Genomic DNA, 18,981 nt, shown 5'->3' with positions numbered 1-18,981 from the left:
TATGGCAGCTAAACTGTGATTTTCATCAAATTTATTTATTGGAAAAGTTTAGAAAGGCTAAGTATTCATTAAAACAGTATATTAGATTTTTTTTATATCAAAGACTGTAGAGCATATGGGGGAGGATAATGAAGGCAGAGTGGGAGCAGTAAGACTATTGAGCTGTCACAAAAAAAGTAACATGGAAGGGATTGCTCTGATATGAGCAGCATTATGTTACATTGTGGCCCGAGTAAGAGGGGCATGTCCCGTTCTATGGTGGCAAGTTTTTTTAAACTACATGTGTAAAGGGACATATTTTTTTTTAAAAGCACTTTCTGTGTTTGTGCATAAATTTTTCCTTCAATAAGTTAGACTCAAATGAGCTTTCTTTGAAGAGACACACTCTAGTTCTTCATTGGGTTTGTATATCTAGGATGCAAGTTATGGTTACATATAGTGTTTTTGCAAATGTGTACACATCTATTTTGCTGGTTTAGTAGTGGTTTTGATTGCAGTGTAATTTAACATTTCTTGATATGGTTTCATGGCCAAATGGTATCTTGGTAATTTTTCAGGGGAAAGAACAAATCTATATGTTGCCTATCTTATCTGTGGAGAGTAGGTTGATTGATATATAGATTTTAGGCAGACATGCCAGGCACTGCGGCAACCAAGGCCATTCAGTGCTGAAACAGAAATTGACAGTAGAAGTTTGAAAGGTGTAACAGAAGGAAAACCTCACAGTTGCACTATGAATCAATTGTTAGGAGAGGTGGACAGCAAGATGGAAGAAAGAGAATATGAACAGAGGTACAGTAAAAGGAATGAAAGCAGTTGCAGCTAGGGGGAAAATTCAAAGTAATGATCTTAATTTTGTATCCCTAAAATGTACCTTTGCTTCAGCAGTATAATAAAACATGGATGTCCTCATTTATCACTTTTTATGTTTGGTCCCAGTCTGTTGGTTTGCAGCTCCTGTTGATTTAGGTGTTCGATTTACATTTTTTGCAGTGCAGGCCACCTATAACCAGGCTCATATACATCAAAAAACTGATAACTTGCATCTCAACCACTGCCTGGATATAAATCCTAGTCCTTATGATTCCATAACATTTTTGTAATTTGCACCATTCTCCTTTATATCGCTCTAGTCTCCTCCTACTTAACGACTGTAGTTTTTGTTTAGTCCATACATTCTTATATAGCTTTGCTTTCCTTATATCTTAAATTAGTCACAGTAATATTTCTCCTTCTTAGGATTTGTTGTCAAGTGCCACGAAACACGAAGTTTGGACAGGAACCGTGCGAAGGCTCGACTGCTGATGATCGAGAAACTAGATCAGCATCTTAATGGAGACATGAGTGTTGCAGCCCAGATGAAAAGACTTAAGGATGAGAAAACTAATAAGGCTCAACAGAAATCTCGAAAGAAGCAACTTATGAAGCAGTTGTGGAAAGAAAGAGAAGGTGTCGACTGAAAACTTCCAAGGGAAACGCACAATTTCCAGCCGAAGTAAAATCTCATCGCTGTAGTGTAGTTTTTACTAGCCTTGCTCAATAAAAGGTATGTCATACGTTGAAAAACATAGTTTCTGTACCAAGTTCTTAAATGTGGCTCTCTTAAATTTAGGTTTAATTAAATTTTTTGCTTATTTTCTATACAGTCTGTTTCATCAGGTAGCAATTGCAGTTCATAAATCTTAATCTTGTACTAAGGATTTTTGGACGGGGAGATTAACTCATTAGAATCTACGTAATAGTTTTTAACTTTAATAAGATGTAATCTTGTATAATCATATGCAGAAGACACAAAAGTCTAGATGATTGTAACTAAAGGATTAAGTACTTTTGAGATTACTGTATTATGACATTATTTAGCACTCTGCAGTTGTACAAATGGAAAGTGGTGGGACCTTTAGCTATCACCATTACATGCTTTCAAATCCATACATTGTTAGCATTATGTACTACTATTGTAATGAGGCTCCTGGCTTGTCTGCGCAAAGTACTGCGCTTGTGCAAAGCTGTGAATGAGCCATTTTACAGCATCTTGCCTAAACAGTAAGGAAGTCGCAGTGACTGCTGGTTACAAATGTTAAGTCATAAGTTGGGTTACTGACATTCAAGGGAATGAAAGCTTAGAGTGAAATAACATGCTACTAGTTCATTGTAGCCCTAATAGTTTTGGGTATAATGAAAAATTCACAGTAAGAGGCCTGCCCTAACTGATGCTGTAAGACCTGGGCTCATGTAAAAGTGGTCAGTATTCATAATCAAAATTTACAATGTAAGACTTAGAAGGTATTTAGTTTCTTTCTATATATAAAAGGCAGTAGGTTAATCCTTAGGAGAAATATTAAGTACAATGTACAGGTGCTAAAAATATGCTTACATTTCATATTCTGTGGTCTATGTAGCGATACGAATAAAAGATGGCTTGCACAGTATACAAAATTTATTTACTGCAACTCATGACTAGGAAACCTGGCTAGATACTAGCCACAGAAAGATTCTGGACATTATGGTTTCATAAAGTACAGGTACTGTATAATATACATAATGGAAATTAAGGGTAACACTGAAGATGAATTTTTTTTACCTGCATGCATGGAATGAACAATGATAATGAAGGTGAATTCTTAACCTTTACGCACTTGATGAAAAGGTACATAAATTAGAAGACGCTTACTCAAATTCTTCACGAAAAGAACGAACACATAACAGATGCCTAACATGACCGTGTTGGGATGATGCCAGGGACTTGAAACCCTCATTTAACAAAAATTTGGAAAGGCAGGAGTAACATCCTGCATTTTAACTCACTCAAAACACAGTTATCTTATAACAAATCTCGCCTGGAAAGGAAATTAGAAAAAAAAAAAATTACAAATCTCAAAAAAGAGTGGAAAAGCACTGTACACATTATCCTTTAAATATAAATGTTATGAAAGACAAAAATCTGGTTCAAATACAAAAGTTATGTACAGAGCTTCAACTTTCTTCAATCCCAAAAATCAGATTTTATATACGTAACTTACCAAGTAATTACTTAGCTAATGATTACGCTCACACGACATTCTAAATTCAAAATTTGCTGTGATGTGTCAGTTGCAAAGCAGGGGGTGACAGGCCCCGCCCACTGCATGGGAGTGTGGGAGTGACTTACAGCCAACGGCGTCATTCTCTTTTATGCCGTGCTGCTGACAGCATGTTGTGCTCTGCAGTCCTGCCTGATTCACCGGTTGTTGCATGCTTGTTGAAGTCGGTGAAGTATTTCACTTTCATTTAGCTCAAACTGTTCCTTTTTGGTTTCGTCAGTGCGTTTAGATCTTTTCTTCTAGCTAGCTATGTCTGATTCTAGCGTTTCCAGTTGTCACTAATTGTAGCGAAGGCTGTAAGCTTTGTTATGATGCTCATACCACAGGCACTAAGCGTAGGGGGCAGGTGTGTTCGAGAGAGAATACACGTTCAGAGTGCAAGGACTGGGATGGATGTAAATGGAAGGTGCTTGAATCTCATCTTAGTAGACTTGAGAAGAATAGGCTAAGGAAGGCGGCCGCTTGGGCCGAAAGAAGGCCCTCTGAATGAACTCATTAAGTCATTCTACACTTCCAAGCAGAAGAAATCTGATTTATTAAGTCATTCTACACTTCCAAGCAGAAGAAATCTGATTTATTAAGTCATTCTACACTTCCAAGCAGAAGAAATCTGATTTAGTGTCTCTGAACTTGGATGTAGTCCTTAAGTGGCTTATGGGTCCTCCTTTCGAGCCATTCGGTTCCGCTTCCCTGTTTAGTTCAAGTCATTACCACACTTAATGTTTTGAAGCAGAATTGTCCATTCATCCCAACCCCCTTGCAATGTGGGATTCAGCTAAGTAATTACTCGGCAAGTTAATTATATAAAAATGACATTCTTTATAATAAAATAAAGTTTTATATATACTTGCCAAGTAATTACTGAATCGGAGCCCTCCCTCCTCCCCTTTTTTCGTGGACTTTGCGGCAATAAAATAGAATGACGCCACTGGCTGTAAGTTGCTCCTACACTCCTGTTGCAGTGGGTGGGGCCTGTCACCCCCCCCCCTGCTTTGCAACTGACACTTTACTGCGAATTTTGAATTCAGGATGCCGTGCGAGCATAATCATTAGCTGAGTAATGACTTGGTAAGTATATATAAAACTATTATAAAATGTCACATTCCTCTCACACGAGAGTATACAAAAACTGTTAAATAACATTACAAAATTCTTTCATACACTACGTATTCACATGTTAGGGAAAACATGATTTTCACCACCTTTTTTCAACATTCTGTCCCAATACTGAATTTTTCTGTCAGTCAACAGAATTTTTTTATCTAATAAATCGGCTTCCTTTTGTACATTTTTTAACTGTTCGTTTAAAATTTTCAACTGTAATAGGTTCTTCTCTTCCTCTATTTTAGATAAAGTAAGCTGGCTACTTATCAACTTTTGGTCCTGTTCGAGAATCGAATCTAATTTACGTTTTTGGTGAGGTCTGAGAGAGACAGGCCACATAGAATCACTTGAAGGAGCAGTGTCCAAGTCCGATGGGACGCCATTCTCTGGAGGAACACGAGAAGAAGCTGGACGAGGTTGAGTCTTAGAAAGGTTGCTGACTGGAGGATGACGGTGATGTTGCCGTTTCAGGCTTGATCATCTTCATGGAATACTCCTTATCTGCAGTGTAAAGAAATATAACTTTCAATACATATACATGCAAGATGTAAGGCAACAAGAAAAAAACAAGATCATAAACAATTCTCTATTCATATGCAAATTATGCAGTACCTGTTCCAAGTCACCCCTATGGAAATATAAACATGAAGTTTAAAATTAAATATCTGACATACTTATTCAAATCTGGTGTCCTGCATATTGTAAGGCCTCAGGGAAAACAAAGTTGCACATGAATACCACAAGAATGACCAACAAACAACAATGCCAACAGATAACATATCTTGACAGATAAGACAAGCTTATCCTACAAAAGGTTGGATGAGTGTCACAAAAAGAGAGCAAAGCCGTTATGACGATGCATCCAAGCAATTCCAACTTAGAAAAGCAAGTTCTTGGAGCTTCTTTCAAGGTACGTGAAATTTCTGTCAATATTTTTCAGCTCTGGCCTTTTATTTTAAAATAATTGTTACTTACAGAGTAAAAGTATGTTTCATGCAGAACATTGAATGGATATCATGAGGTGGGTTTGCTTATTATAATTATATGACCTCGTTGTGATAAAGGGATATGGGTTCGTTTCCCGCTATCGGACATCATAATTGCTTCATATTTTTTGCACTTGGATACAAGGCTTTGTAGTGACAAGCATATCCGAAAAGCGTGAAGAATTTGAGAAGTTAAGAGGTACTGTGGCTATCACAATTACAAACATATCTGGTAAAAAGTGACCAACAGATTCTATATATTATTATTATTATTATTATTATTATTATGCAATTTAACTAACCAGCTGTTAGTCAGAATTTAATTTAAGTGCACTCTTTACAAAAACCTCTTTTGAAGTAATCTTGAAGAAAACTTCAATTATCTGTGCAAGGGTGGTTAAGGGTTTCATTTGCTGATAAGCTATGCGGACCAATTTACTAACAAACAGCAAAACTAAAGTCAGTTATCACCTACTGTATTATCAAGGTGATAATCATGTAACATAAAATTTTCTACATTGACTGGCTTGGCATACATGATAAGACAGTTGTCACAGAATATTCCTTAAAGATACGAACCTGACGCTAGTCTGTGAATTTGGAATCATTTCCTTTTAATAAATACCTAATAAACAAAAAGCTTAGAATGAAGAATTTTACAAGTGAGATATCACAAAATTTACCATTCATACAGTTCTCAATTGCATTTACTTAACAAGGACAAATTGATTCCGTGATTAACGTACCACTTCCATTCCTTGTGGTGTGGTCACCTTCCCAAGCGTCTTGTACTGGTTCAGGAGATTGGTCAACAAGTGTTGGGTCCACATCGACATTCATCAATGTGGGTGATGCATTATTTCTGATGTATGTCACAGAATTTTGTTGCTCTCTGGAAAATACACAAGATATTTTTTTATGTTACTCCAATTTTTGCCTCTCATTTAACGATAAATACTCTGGACAAGATTTATGGGTCTGGAAATGCCTCCGTGGTCTTATAAAATTAATAATAATAATTTCATAAACATTACAAATCTATGTCTTGTAAATGCTACTGACAACAAAGCAGAGTTATTGTAATAACAAAATTGGATGGCAAGATAACAATAACATTTTAAAGTACTGTTACAGACCACAAAATGGAATAACATTATCTTCAATGCTGAACTGTTGTGTGTGGAATCTTATAAAAGCTAAGGTAATACTTATGTGCCTAACCCTGTAAATAACTGTATGACTGAAAGTGATCTTTGGTGTAAGTGTTAAAACCAAGCTTTCATTCTTGTGAAAGAGAGGCCACGAACTTGTGTAACAAGCTTCCAAAGATGTGAATTTCTGTAAATATTCTACACAAGAAAGAGCAAAGACAGATATGAACGCATATATGAAATAATAACCATGAATAAATTTGAATATATATTTTTACTAAATAAGATAAAAATTGAATACAGCAAATACACTATTTAGTTAAAGATTAATAAGTTAAAAAAATATTGTAGAAAAGTGAGCTAGAGAATAAAACTGGACACAAAACTTGAAGGTACTGTTCACTGCTATTACAAAATGCACTGAATTTAGCAAAAATGTAGGACCACAGTGAAAAATCATGATTTTGGGTGAAGGGAGAATGAAAACCCGTGAAAAGGCTAGAAAATACAACAATATAACCTTTGTAACCAAGGTCATTGGGTCCTCTCATACAGAGGGCTGTTCATGGCCTCCACTTAGCTTGGAGTTATAATGGGCTAACCAGGCATTTACCACAAAAATGTAAATCAAATGTCAGAATTGCAAAAACTAGTGTAAAACCATAATTAGTAGTAACTGAAATCTGCAAAATGGCTACTTTTTGACAAGAAATATGTCGCTGATCAGATGTGGTTTAATTACAAATTCTTACTCACGACATAAAAATGACATGCAAAATGGGATAGAAAACACTCCAAGCTTTCCAGTGACATCACATTACATCATTTGGTATGGAAAAGAAGAGGGCAACAAATGAAAATATTCAAAACATTAAGGATATATTTCATTTCCAAAGATTTTTTTGCAAGAAATTTATTTGCATAGACCTGAAATTTGGCAATTTACCTAGCTACAATAATTTTTACAACAATGGAGAAGCTATAATTATTAGTTTGGTTGAAAATCTATGCATTACTTCAGTCATAAAAGTACAGGTCTGCCAGTCACTGCTGTAGTAATGGCTATCCTAGGTTGGTCAAAACAGGTTGCATTCTTTCCCCACTTGGCTGTCTGGAAGGCTGCTTTGAGTTACAGTACTCTCCCTATATCTGTGGTTAAATGTCAGAAAGCATAATTCTGAAAAGAGACCTAATGTGGCATCTTTGAAAATAGGAATGGTTTCCTGGTTGTGGTGGATGGGTAAACAGAGAACCATCAAAAGGGAGGCACTGAATGTCCTCCCTGCCCCCAGAGCTGGACCATATGGCCCAAATTTCATACAATCATTCAACCTTGTCCGAGAAACAGTGTTAGAATCATGCCTGAGTCAGGGATTAAAGATTCTAAACATGGTGTCCCTAAAGAAAAAGTTAATAACACAATAATGGAGAAATTAAGAAAGATTTTGTTGTGATTAGAAGCATAGATGACATCAAAGAAAGGGAAAAAGATTTTATTGTGATGAGACAGCATAGATGACATAACTACCGTGCGAAGTTGATAATTGGGAAAAAAGATTGAAAATGATGAGACTGTCAAAACAATAGCAAATTCATCAGAATCTCATAAAAACAATAGCAAATTCCTCAGAATCTCAAAAAATAAAAACTGACCACATTTCAATTTACCTTTACTAGAATGCCATGTCTTGACCTAACCAGACCTTACCTTCCTAACCCCACTTAGGGCACCATGCCCTGACCTGGCCAGGGGGCAAAATCCCAATCTGGAACCCAGCAAGTAACACTGAATATCCCTGTCACCTTACTCTACACTGAAAAGAAGTAGCTCAAAGAGAACTGGTGTGGACCTCTCCGAACCCACAGACTCGATCTCCCGTACCCCGAGAAGCTACGTACCCATGCCCGCCATCCTGGTGATTCTTCTTCGCTTTGCTCTTCATATTCTTCCAGCACTTCCTCAGCTGCTCGGGCGTCCTGTTGGTGTTCATGTGGGCGGCATTGAACCGGTTCGTCAGCTCGACCCAAAACCGCCACTTCTTCTGGAGGGTCGCCGTGTCCGAACTCTTGCTCTCCAGGAGGGGGTAATCCTTCAGGAGATGGAGGAGTAACTGCCGCTCCTCTTCGGTGAAGACCCTCCTCCCCGGGGTGGTGGAGAGGCCGAGGATGCTCCTGTCCTCCTCCGTGAACATCTTGCGCCCCGGGCCGGCGTTCAGCTCCAAAACGTTGTTCTTGTCGTCCCCCGAAAGCATCGGAGTCGGGTCCGGGGCTCCGGCCATGTTTCTTGAATGTTTACAAACAAACCGTGCGGTCGCGGGTGCCAGATGTACGCGGAGCGAGAGACTTCGTACTGGTTTAGAAAGAGGTGTCGGGTTTACGGCTCCCTATTCGTTTTGGAAATTGAAAAGCAACTGCTTTTCCGCCAACAATTATAATATAACGGTGTGATCGTGATAATACGGTAGTAATTAACTAGTTAGCATCGGTTTATAAAAAAGTTGAGACGTTTTGTTAGTTATAGTGATGTTTAGAAAACGGCGTTGCATGTAGTGAATTCGCTGTGAATTATATGGTATTTGTGGCTTAATATCTGTGAATATATGCAAAAATCACGTGTGTATGAGTGACTAACATATCTGTATGTATTTATCATTAGTGAATTTGGATGCAAGGGCTTATATATATATATATATATATATATATATATATATATATATATATATATATATATATATATATATATATATATATATATATATATATATATATATATATATATATATATTATATATACACGTGACTTTTTATATTCACAAATATTAAGCCACACATATCGTTTAATACTGAATTAACAAAACCTTTCAAATAACGTACATTTAAGGGGAATTATAATTGACGAGTGGTTTCGCCCGGCCAGGATTCGAACCTGACCTTGGCTCAGAAGTGAATGCAGTTAGGTTTTTGTGGAAAGGATAGATAAACTGCAAGCATTTTTATTTTAGAGTAGATTTAGATTGGAAATAATTCTTAGACAGTTTTAAACTTAATAATTTTCCTTTCAACCAGTTACGAATATTATCATTGTATAAGGCATTAATAATATTGCATATGTCTGCAGCATTCTACTGGTGTCTAAGATATAATCGTCAATTATATCGAATTTCGTTTTGATTAATCGTGCTTTCACAAAAACTAAAGATTAGATCACAAAATTCCGTCGATCCAAGTAGATTGGATAGCAAAGGAAAATATACTTGAACGCAAATTGTCTTACTTTACTATATCTCAGGTACGTGAATGAAACCTCTTATCGTAAATTATTTTAATTATTTGTAAAAAAGACTTAATTAACGCCTGATAAACGATGTGTCAAAGCAGTTAAAACATCGCTAACGACCCTAATGCTAGTTTTAGGCGGGGAATGAGATTATTGTAGGCGATTGTCATAAAGTAAATGAAACTGTAATCATTTTTCCAGTTGACTTTCTCCGTTCATTTTCTTTTTGTGGCTGAAGAAGTGAAGTCAAAATCTATAGTGTTTGACGGTATATGGTAGGATTAGTTCTCGTGTACGTAAGGATATACTTGACTCTTCGATATCGACATTTCCGTTAAGGTGAGTCTGTGGTTTATTGTGTTTAGAATTTGGGGATTGCGTTATATGCTTGAATACGATTGCATTAGGCCTACTATCCAAGGATATGGTTGCTATACTATCCAAGAATATGGTTCCATTACTATTCAAGAACAGGTCTATGATTGTAGTACTGTCTAAGAATGTGATTGCATTACTGTCTAAGAATATGATTGCATTAGTATCCAGGAATATGGTTGCAATACTATCCAAGAGTGTGTTTGCATTACTTTCCAAGAATATGCTTATGATTGCATCACTGTCTAGGAATGATTGCATTGCTATCCTGGAATGATAGGATTACTATAAAAGAATGTGGTTGCATTACTATCCAAGAATTGCATCACTACTATCCAAATGAATTACTATCAAAGAATGTGGTTGCATTACTATCCAAGAATAGGCATGTGATTGCATTACTGTCTAGGAATGATTGCATTGCTATCCAGGAATGATAGGATTACTCTCAAAGAATGTGGTTGCATTACTATCCAAGAATAGGCCTGTGAATGATTGCATTGCTATCCAGGAATGATAGGATTACTATCAAAGAATGTGGTTGCATTACTATCCAAGAATAGGCATGTGATTGCATGTGAATTTGCATTGCTATCCAGGGATGATAGGATTACTAAAGAATGAATATTACTATCCAAGAATTGTTGCATTATTATCCAAGAATATGGCTTCATGACTATACAGGAGTATGATTGCACTATTATCCAAGAATACATGCATTCAAGTGATAAGTGCTGCTCTAGGGGTATGAATGCATAATGGCTCGTGTATAAGACCAGCCAAATCTACATCAACAGCGTTAGAATGTAGACTGTAGTTAGCTTTACCAGGTTTTATTCTCCTAAAACCATTTTTTTATCCTTCCGTTAAGATGGTTTGATAATTAAGTTTGGTCATTTATCAGGACCTCCTTAATTATTCATATTTTCAACCCAACCTTTTTCTGCACTTAGAGCATCTTTATTTTTTTGAGGTTGTTTCACTGCAGGATAGACTAATTCAGATTTTTTTGCGTTTCCTTTTTTCGTAATATGATAGCCACTCTTAAGGCTCCGTCAATAATTAGTTAATATGATGGTTTGCTTAAACACGCTTGCCTTCAATATACCAAACTACTTTAGGCTGTACTTTGTGGTAACCTTATAGACGCTAGGCTGAAATGAGGAAATGTAGGCTTAACTGACAGTTAATGCATTACATTACAATATGGCAGAGAGTTAATGCATTACATTACAGTATGGTGGAGAGTTAATGCATTGCATTACAGTATGGTAGAGAGTTAATGCATTACATTACAGTATGGTAGAGAGTTAATGCATTACATTACAGTATGGTAGAGAGTTAATGCATTACATTACAGTATGGTAGAGAGTTAATGCATTACATTACAGTACGGTAAGGAATCTCTGTAAGTAGATGGAACCTGTTGGAACCTGCCCTACGACGAATTCAAATCCAGCATAAGCAGATATAAGGCGGGTTTTGGTTCACGATTGGCCTAGTGAAAAATAGTGCTCTCAAACAATCTAATGGTGTTGCCATTGGTTTACTTAAAAGTTTCTTGGGAATTCATCCATTAGTCTCGGGTAAACTTGACACTTATCATTAGTGGCAAGATTTTGTGACAGTTGCTTTCCTTATGACAACATGTCATGTAAGTCATAGACCTAAGTCCAAAAAAAATCTTAACTCCCTTAAAGCATGAATCTATTAATGACGGGATACACCAAGCAGGAGTGGATTGGGAAGTCTAGGATACCAGGGATGGTTAGAGAACGAGGGGGTGGTAGGGATACTCTGGGGATACCGTAGAGGAACGTAGGAACTCGAAGAGAGGGTAATGGGTAAAAGGATTAGAGTCCTTAGGTACGACACTTCAGTTAGTTTGCGTATGACAGTTCGCCCGGTTTGTGCCCTGCCGGTTTGGCGAAGGTACGATTCGACCATTTCCCATTTTAAAGTTCCGTTTTTGTTAATTTTTCTTTAATGTTGTGAATGAAAACTACGTGATTTTGTGGTATACTGGTAACGGGAAGTAACAGCCGCCCAAAAAAAGGTGGTTCAGTGACTTACGATGCTGAACGAATTTAATTTTTAAATTTGAAAGTTACCTCGAATGAAAACCAGTGGCAAGTGGTGCTAAGTGACCATTTTTAAATAGTTTTTGTATTTCACAGACCCAGTGTTGCTTAAGAATGGAATTAGTAATATAATAAAAATCCGTTTAAATACGTTGATAAACATCGTTGTATTTTGGTGATAAAGCCCTTTAGTTTTGTTAAATAAAAGAAATAAACATTGACTCAAGCACTGATCACTCAATACTGCGCAAAACATAAATCCTGTTATTGGATGACGCAATACGGTGCAAAAATAAGTCCATTTACATACTTTTCTGTCTCGTATAAAAAAAAATATACGTAATGTTGTGATGCTCTGGGTTATTCAGTGCGACTATTTCCATTTTTACTCTTAAAATGTTTGTGGAATCGCTTGTTAAAGATAGAAATTAAATATAAAAAAGATCAACGCTTCGGGGTAGACCTATAGAGCAATGAGACTGTTTTGTTTGTGGTCTGGTGAAATTACTCATACATGTAGGCATACATACCATCATTACTATGTATTTCAATACACATGCAAGTAAGCCTTATTCACACACGTTTTATATTGTGGGTGAATGGTACTGGACACACATGCTTGCCCATTCAACCGTGCAGTCAGTTGCAGCCGTTAGCTTAAGCTTTTATTTGTTGCATTGATAGATTACACAACATTACTGGACGTTCGATTTGTCTTGCACGCCTTTCGTTAGAAAGCTTGAACCAATTTTTGTTATTTAGGTGTAAAACAATCTCAATTGATCGAGATATATCAACGGGCAGTTTGACACAAAATAGTTGATTCCTTTAAACAGGGTTATCATGTAACTTTAACCACTTTAAAAATTGCTTTTTAGAGATACAAGCCTACAGAGAAAGTGTAAAAATATGGCAAATTTAATATCGAAATGAACACCGAACAGTAATGCTCTTCCCGGAAGCACAAGTATAAAAAGCTTCTGTTATGCACAAATGTGATTTTAATTGAGCTAGTCTTCAGCTTAAGAACTTACACTATTTCGTGTCTGTTTTTGAAAGTTGGCTTAAGATATTAGTCCGATGATAGATAACTTCTGATGTTAGTATGCTGTAGAATGCATTCATTACCTGAATGAAGTCTTGATATACTAGTTTATGCTAGATAATACTAGAAATTTCTAGAAAATTGATGAAGCTTGTGCCATTCTTCCCCGTGTACGCGGTAACTCATATGAGTACGAGGTAGCTTAAGGAGCTTGGAGCGTGTTTGGTATGCAAGCACGAGAGAGAGAGAGAGAGAGAGAGAGAGAGAGAGAGAGAGAGAGAGAGAGAGAGAGAGAGAGAGAGAGAGAGAAGCTTAACAGTACATCATACAAGTCATGCCGCTAGCAGGCTGGCCTTGAACCTGCTCGTTCTGTTAAGTTGCTTTTTAAACATTTTCCTCAACTGTTTTTTGTGCAAATAAGGTATTTATTCATATTAAAAGCTTTTAATTGTCCTTGCAGATAGTCGCTTTGCATTGCCGCTTAGGTATTTATTCTTTCAAAAGGACTATTCATGAAAAATTAGGCCAAGTCACATCGCATAACTGCACAACACAACCTACAGCAGGTCTAGGTATACTTTTTTTAAGATTAGGTGACTAATCTGACAGTCTCAAGCAGAAGCTTTGCATTCAAGAATTTGTCATTAGTAATTCAGGATGGTTTCCCAGCAGCGATTAGTATTAGATTCCGGGTAGGATGCTACTTTAGTTGCTGACTGGTGACACGTATGTTCATTCTCAGGGCCGTGTTATTCAAAATGATTGCCTGGGAATGTTGTTTGATTGTCCGGGAGAGAGATCTTGAATGTTATATGGTGTATATTTTAAGCACACTTCACTTGGTGTTATAATGGGTTAAATGTGTACCGTGATCGTTAAGTTATTAGTGGGTAGTAAATTTATTTTTGCTAATTCGTTTAGGAGACAGAAAGCTTAATGTCAGTTAATTTAAGGATGATACTTTTACTGTAGTTAAACATTAACCTTTTTGAAAAATACACATTAAATCCTGCAGTAAGAAACGATTGAAATTTTAGAGGAAGCTGTTGATTAGATCAGCAGTGCCTGTCGCTCTCTCTTCAAGATAAACAATCTAGCTTAGGCCTATAGAAACAAAAATATATTCTGAATGACATTTGTTAGGCTCAAACGGAAGTGGGGAAAGGATACCGATTAAAATGGCTGACGTAGATGTAGGGTAGGAGGAAGGAAACCCAGAGTTATCGCTTCTTCCCGTATCCAAAAGGAAATGTAAAGCTATAAACCGTAAATTGTACGTGAATGGGACCCTTCCAGATAGACCCACTGAAGAGATAGGACTATGCTGAATGACCTAGTTGCTCTAGGCCAAGGCTACGAAAATGAAATTAGAATATAATTCTGTGCTTAAAAATAGACAGAAAACCGATGTGAGCGCCCCGGGCCTGAGAGAAAATGGGTAAATATGGGGAAAAGGGAACTGTATAATAGGCCTAAGGCACTGATATCTATAAATTTTATTAAATTCCTACTACCCCCATCATTTTTTGACTACATCTCACAGGGCATACTTATGAGAACCTGTCAAAATATTATATATATTATGCAAGAGGTCTTAAAAATAATTCTTTTATTCTTTCAGGTTCTTCGCTGGAAAGCGAGTGTGCTTCTGACTTGACAGAAGCCCCAGGATGCTTGGTAGCAGTTCATGAAAGTTCTTCTTGAAGATGGCCGAATCTGAAGAAGGAGAAGGACCTCTGGAGAACTCATGGTCCTTCACCCCACCGTGGGAGTGGCAATTCATGGTCTCCGAAATCCTACTGGGCATGGTGGTCTTGCTATCCTCGTATTGGATACTGTGAGTAGGAGAGATTGACTTTTTAACTGATTTTTTTTGCTCCGGTTTGTTGTGGTTTTATTTTCGAAGTGGGAAGACTTTTTTTCATATTAAGAGATAAGTAATTATCAAAGAGTATTTCTGCAGTATATTTAAAGTTTTACTGGAAATAGATGAACATTAATGAGGGCATGGGAGTGTACAGACCAGTGCAGACTCCTGTTAAACTGTACATTTTGCAGTTGCAGAATGAATGTTGTCTGATGAATTACAGATTACATTGTGAATATAAGTGACTTCTCTCTCTCTCTCTCTCTCTCTCTCTCTCTCTCTCTCTCTCTCTCTCTCTCTCTCTCTCTCTCTCTCAAAATACAGCAGATGAGAGAGAAAGTGGACTGTTATGTAAACATTAGACCCACAGACTCGCGTCATTGTAAGCATTGATGGCCTACGTGGTCCAACCCGAGTCTGCTTGAATATTGCATCTGTCCCTTGCATACCAATTTGGTCAGGTGGCTGTGGGTATTACGTCATGCCCCAGGTCCCCGGGTACAAAGGATAACCAGGTGGGTTTGTATTTAATTAAAGGGTTGGGGTTTACGTGAATGGTGAGGTTTTCAGAATGGTTTTGTGTTATGTTTATGGGGTTTATATATATGTATATATATATGTGTGAGGGGCTGAAGGTGGTCTTAGATTTCCAGCATTCTGCAAGGCTGTTGGGATGAGGTTGCACGCCTCATGCCTTCATGTTTTGACCCACTAGGCACCTAAATCCCCTCAAACACAATGTACCTGTGGGTTGGATTCCTGTCAGAATGAAGGCAGTCATTGTATCATACGTGTATGGGTCTTGTTGACGCTGTTTTTCGTAATGTCCTGCAACCTTTAAAAGAAAATACTGAATATTAACCCTTCAGCAAAGCAGTATTTAAACAAACAAACCCAAAACTTTAGTTGCCTTCGGCCAAAAGCTGCAACCCCTTTCGTTCCTTTTACTGTACCTCCTTTCATATTCTTTCTTCCATCATACTTCCCTCATCCCTCTCCTAACAGTTGATTTGTAGATACTGCAGTAACTTGTGTATTAGTGTTTCACGAGCCCAATAGGTGGCACATCTCAATTTCGACAATTTTCCAGACACTGCAGTTTACCATTTTAAGGCACCCTTGATCCAAAACGAACTCGTAAACCATTTAGTTAAGGCTCTCAAGATATTTTTACTGAGAATCTTAACTGAAAACTCCTTTTTCATAGACTCTGGGCCAATTCAGGGCCTTGAAAGCCTCTAGAAATTATTAAAAAAGGAAAATATTATTAGCCTGAACTCAGGCGTAGGTGAACGACGTTCTCCGTCCAAAACTCGCAAACCATTCAGCAAAGGGCCTTTAGAGTTTTCTTTTAGAACTGTAACTAAAAATCCTCCTGTGGAAACACTGAACCGAATATTAAGCCTTAGAAGTCTTTAGAAAATAATAAAAGAAAAGAAAATATTAGCCAGAACTCAAGGCGTAGGAGAAAGACCCTCGCCGCCATCTTGAAAGGCGAGGGACTTGAACTCCACAACCCAGCTCATTTTCTTGGCTTCCAGCTTTTGACATCCGATGGTGACGTCGTCGCTGGGGAGGAGGTTGGGGGAGGGGGGAGGGGAAGGGATGGGGGAGGGAGGAGGGGGAGAGAGAGAGAGAGGGCTTGAGGTTTAATACTGTGACATATTTTAGCTGTATGGCTTCGAGCATTTGGTGGGCCACGTGATATATGTATTTATATAATATATAATATATATATACAGTATATATATAATTGATTGTTAAGCCTTTTAAACTCTATTCAGTTTACCTTTTAGGCTGAATGACCTCCTAGATCCCACTGCTTGGCCTCTGGCCTAAATCTTACATTCCAATTCCAGTCTTTCATCACTATTTCTGCAGTTCCTGTACTGTGTTCTCTGCAGACACCAGCCATTCATGGCTCATTTTCTTATCACACAACTTTGTTCTTATGAGTGCATGTGACACGGCCGGGATTCGAGTCTGGGCTTCAGGAGAGAGAGAGAGATGCAATTATCGACTCTGCTCTCAATATTCCTGTCAGATTCTAGTTCTGTACTTTTACTCGGAAACACCCCATTCCCGACATGATAATTTCAATGCTGATATTGTTGGCTTCAGGGCTAATATTGTTAGTTTCTGGGCTAATATTGTTAGTTTCTGGGCTAATATTGTTAGTTTCAGGGCTAATATTGTTAGTTTCAGTGCTAATATTGTTAGTTTCTGGGCTAATATTGTTAGTTTCAGGGCTAATATTGTTAGTTTCAGTGCTAATATTGTTAGTTTCAGGGCTAATATTGTTAGTTTCATGGGTAATATTGTCAGTTTCAGTGCTGATAGTTATAATTGGCTGTTTTTTTTATAGGTATGTCACTAATGCATACGTGCCTCCTTATAGTATATTTTTTTAGTGCATAGACTTTATACCACGCAAACAAGAGACTGATTCACACTTGAATTTGTATAGCATTTTTTATATACGATACTAACGACTTATATCTCACAAACAAGAGGCTAATTCACACGTGACGTTTATATATATATTTTTTATACAAGATCCAATTTATACTTCGCAAACAAGCGTCCAGCTTATCTCACATCGTTTTACCATCTTTAGCCAGCTGGAAAGGCCCCACACACTTCCGGCAATGTGACGAACTTAATGCCCTCTCTGAGATCAGAGAGTCGCCGTTAAGCGTGCCAGTTTTTTAGACGTCAAAAACCACAGTCCAGAATAGGAAGCCAATGACGTCTGAACGTGGTGTTAGATATAGCTCGCTCTCTGTTTATTTTCTTGTTTTTAGCCTCGCGTAGGGGTGCGGTGCACTGTAAGCATTACTTGAGGTTCTTTGCAGCGTGCCTTCTTTAGGCACCTAGCTGCAACCCCTTTCGTTCCTTTTACTGTACCTCCTTTCATATTCTCCCCCCTTCCACCTTATACCTTCCTCAGCCCTCTCCTAACAATTGATTCGCAGTGCATCTGCTTTGAGGTTTTCCTCCTGTTACACCTTTCAAACCACCTCCTCTCAAATTCCGTTTCAGCGCTGAATGACCTCATAGGTCCCAGCTCTTGACCTTTGGCCTAAATTCTATATATATTCTATATATATAGATTCAAACAATGGCAGGTTGTATTAAAAGAAGCCATAGGTATGACGGGTTCATAGCTGGGCCGCTGTCGTGAAAAAGGCGGTGTTTGCTTAAGAACCTTTTACAATAGACGTACAGGTTCAACTGCCGTTGTAATACACATTATTATTATTATTATTATTATTATTATTATTATTATTATTATTATTATTATTATTATTAACTCAGGTAATTGACTGTACTGTCACTGTTATCAAATGGAAATATTTCAACCATCGTTTTAATACACTTATTATTATTATTATTATTATTATTATTATTATTATTATTATTATTATTATTATTATTATTATTATTATTATTATTATTAGTATTTTCTGGTTTGGATGAAACTTGGTAGGTTGGTAACATATGGATTTGGATACTTATTTTCCACAAGTGTTTTTAACCTTGAACTATTTTTAAAGGTCACTGGTCGGTTTAAAAAATATTTTTTTAAAAAATGTATTCCCCTAGGTCTCAGAAACTATGATAGTTGAATTTCCTCTGGCCTAAGGTAATTCATTAGAATAAATACTGATCACGTTCGAAGACTGAAATGGAAATTTTTGAACGAAGGGGCATTTCAACAAAAATGATTATAGGGTATAAAATGTTTTTTTCAAAAATTATTAGAGGATATATATTTTGTTTTTTTAGCTGATAGGTAAGATGGATGAAAGAAGAATGAGGGCAGTTAGCTAGCTAACCATGGTAGGGAATAGTTTAGAAAGTTAAGTATAGTAAGAGTAATGTACAGTGTGGTTTAGCCACAATTTTATTTAAAGGTACAATTTTTCTTTCTGTGGCCTTAATATCAACATATTACAAAGGTGATTTTGCACTATATTAACATAGTGAATTGTTTTGTTTGTATATTTTAATT

At 37.1% G+C, this 18,981-nt stretch overlaps 2 protein-coding genes across 2 annotated transcripts in view; one reads left to right on the top strand and one right to left on the bottom strand.

Annotated features, from left to right (window-relative positions):
• Window positions 1–3,848: 3,848 nt before the first annotated feature.
• On the bottom strand, window positions 3,849–8,639 carry LOC136855919 (uncharacterized). Its single transcript, XM_067133391.1, has 3 exons — window positions 8,221–8,639; window positions 5,917–6,062; window positions 3,849–4,685 (listed from the first exon to the last, which is right to left on the bottom strand). Exons 1-3 carry the CDS (start codon window positions 8,598–8,600, stop codon window positions 4,609–4,611), a joined length of 603 nt encoding a protein of 200 aa, XP_066989492.1. The 5' UTR covers window positions 8,601–8,639; the 3' UTR covers window positions 3,849–4,608.
• Window positions 8,640–9,801: 1,162 nt separating this feature from the next.
• Window positions 9,802–18,981, top strand: part of LOC136855917 (cytochrome P450 3A30-like) — an 88,200-nt gene continuing 79,020 nt past the window's right edge. Inside the window, 2 exon segments of the mRNA XM_067133389.1 lie at window positions 9,802–9,937; window positions 14,721–14,936. Of these exon segments, the coding sequence (XP_066989490.1) occupies window positions 14,806–14,936 (131 nt within the window). The 5' untranslated portion in view covers window positions 9,802–9,937; window positions 14,721–14,805.

Source organism: Macrobrachium rosenbergii, chromosome 33 (assembly GCF_040412425.1).
Source record: "Macrobrachium rosenbergii isolate ZJJX-2024 chromosome 33, ASM4041242v1, whole genome shotgun sequence".
In the NCBI taxonomy this organism is placed as follows: domain Eukaryota; kingdom Metazoa; phylum Arthropoda; class Malacostraca; order Decapoda; family Palaemonidae; genus Macrobrachium; species Macrobrachium rosenbergii.
The sequence above is the reverse complement of the archived record's forward strand: the minus strand, read 5'-3'. Positions and strand labels throughout refer to the sequence as shown.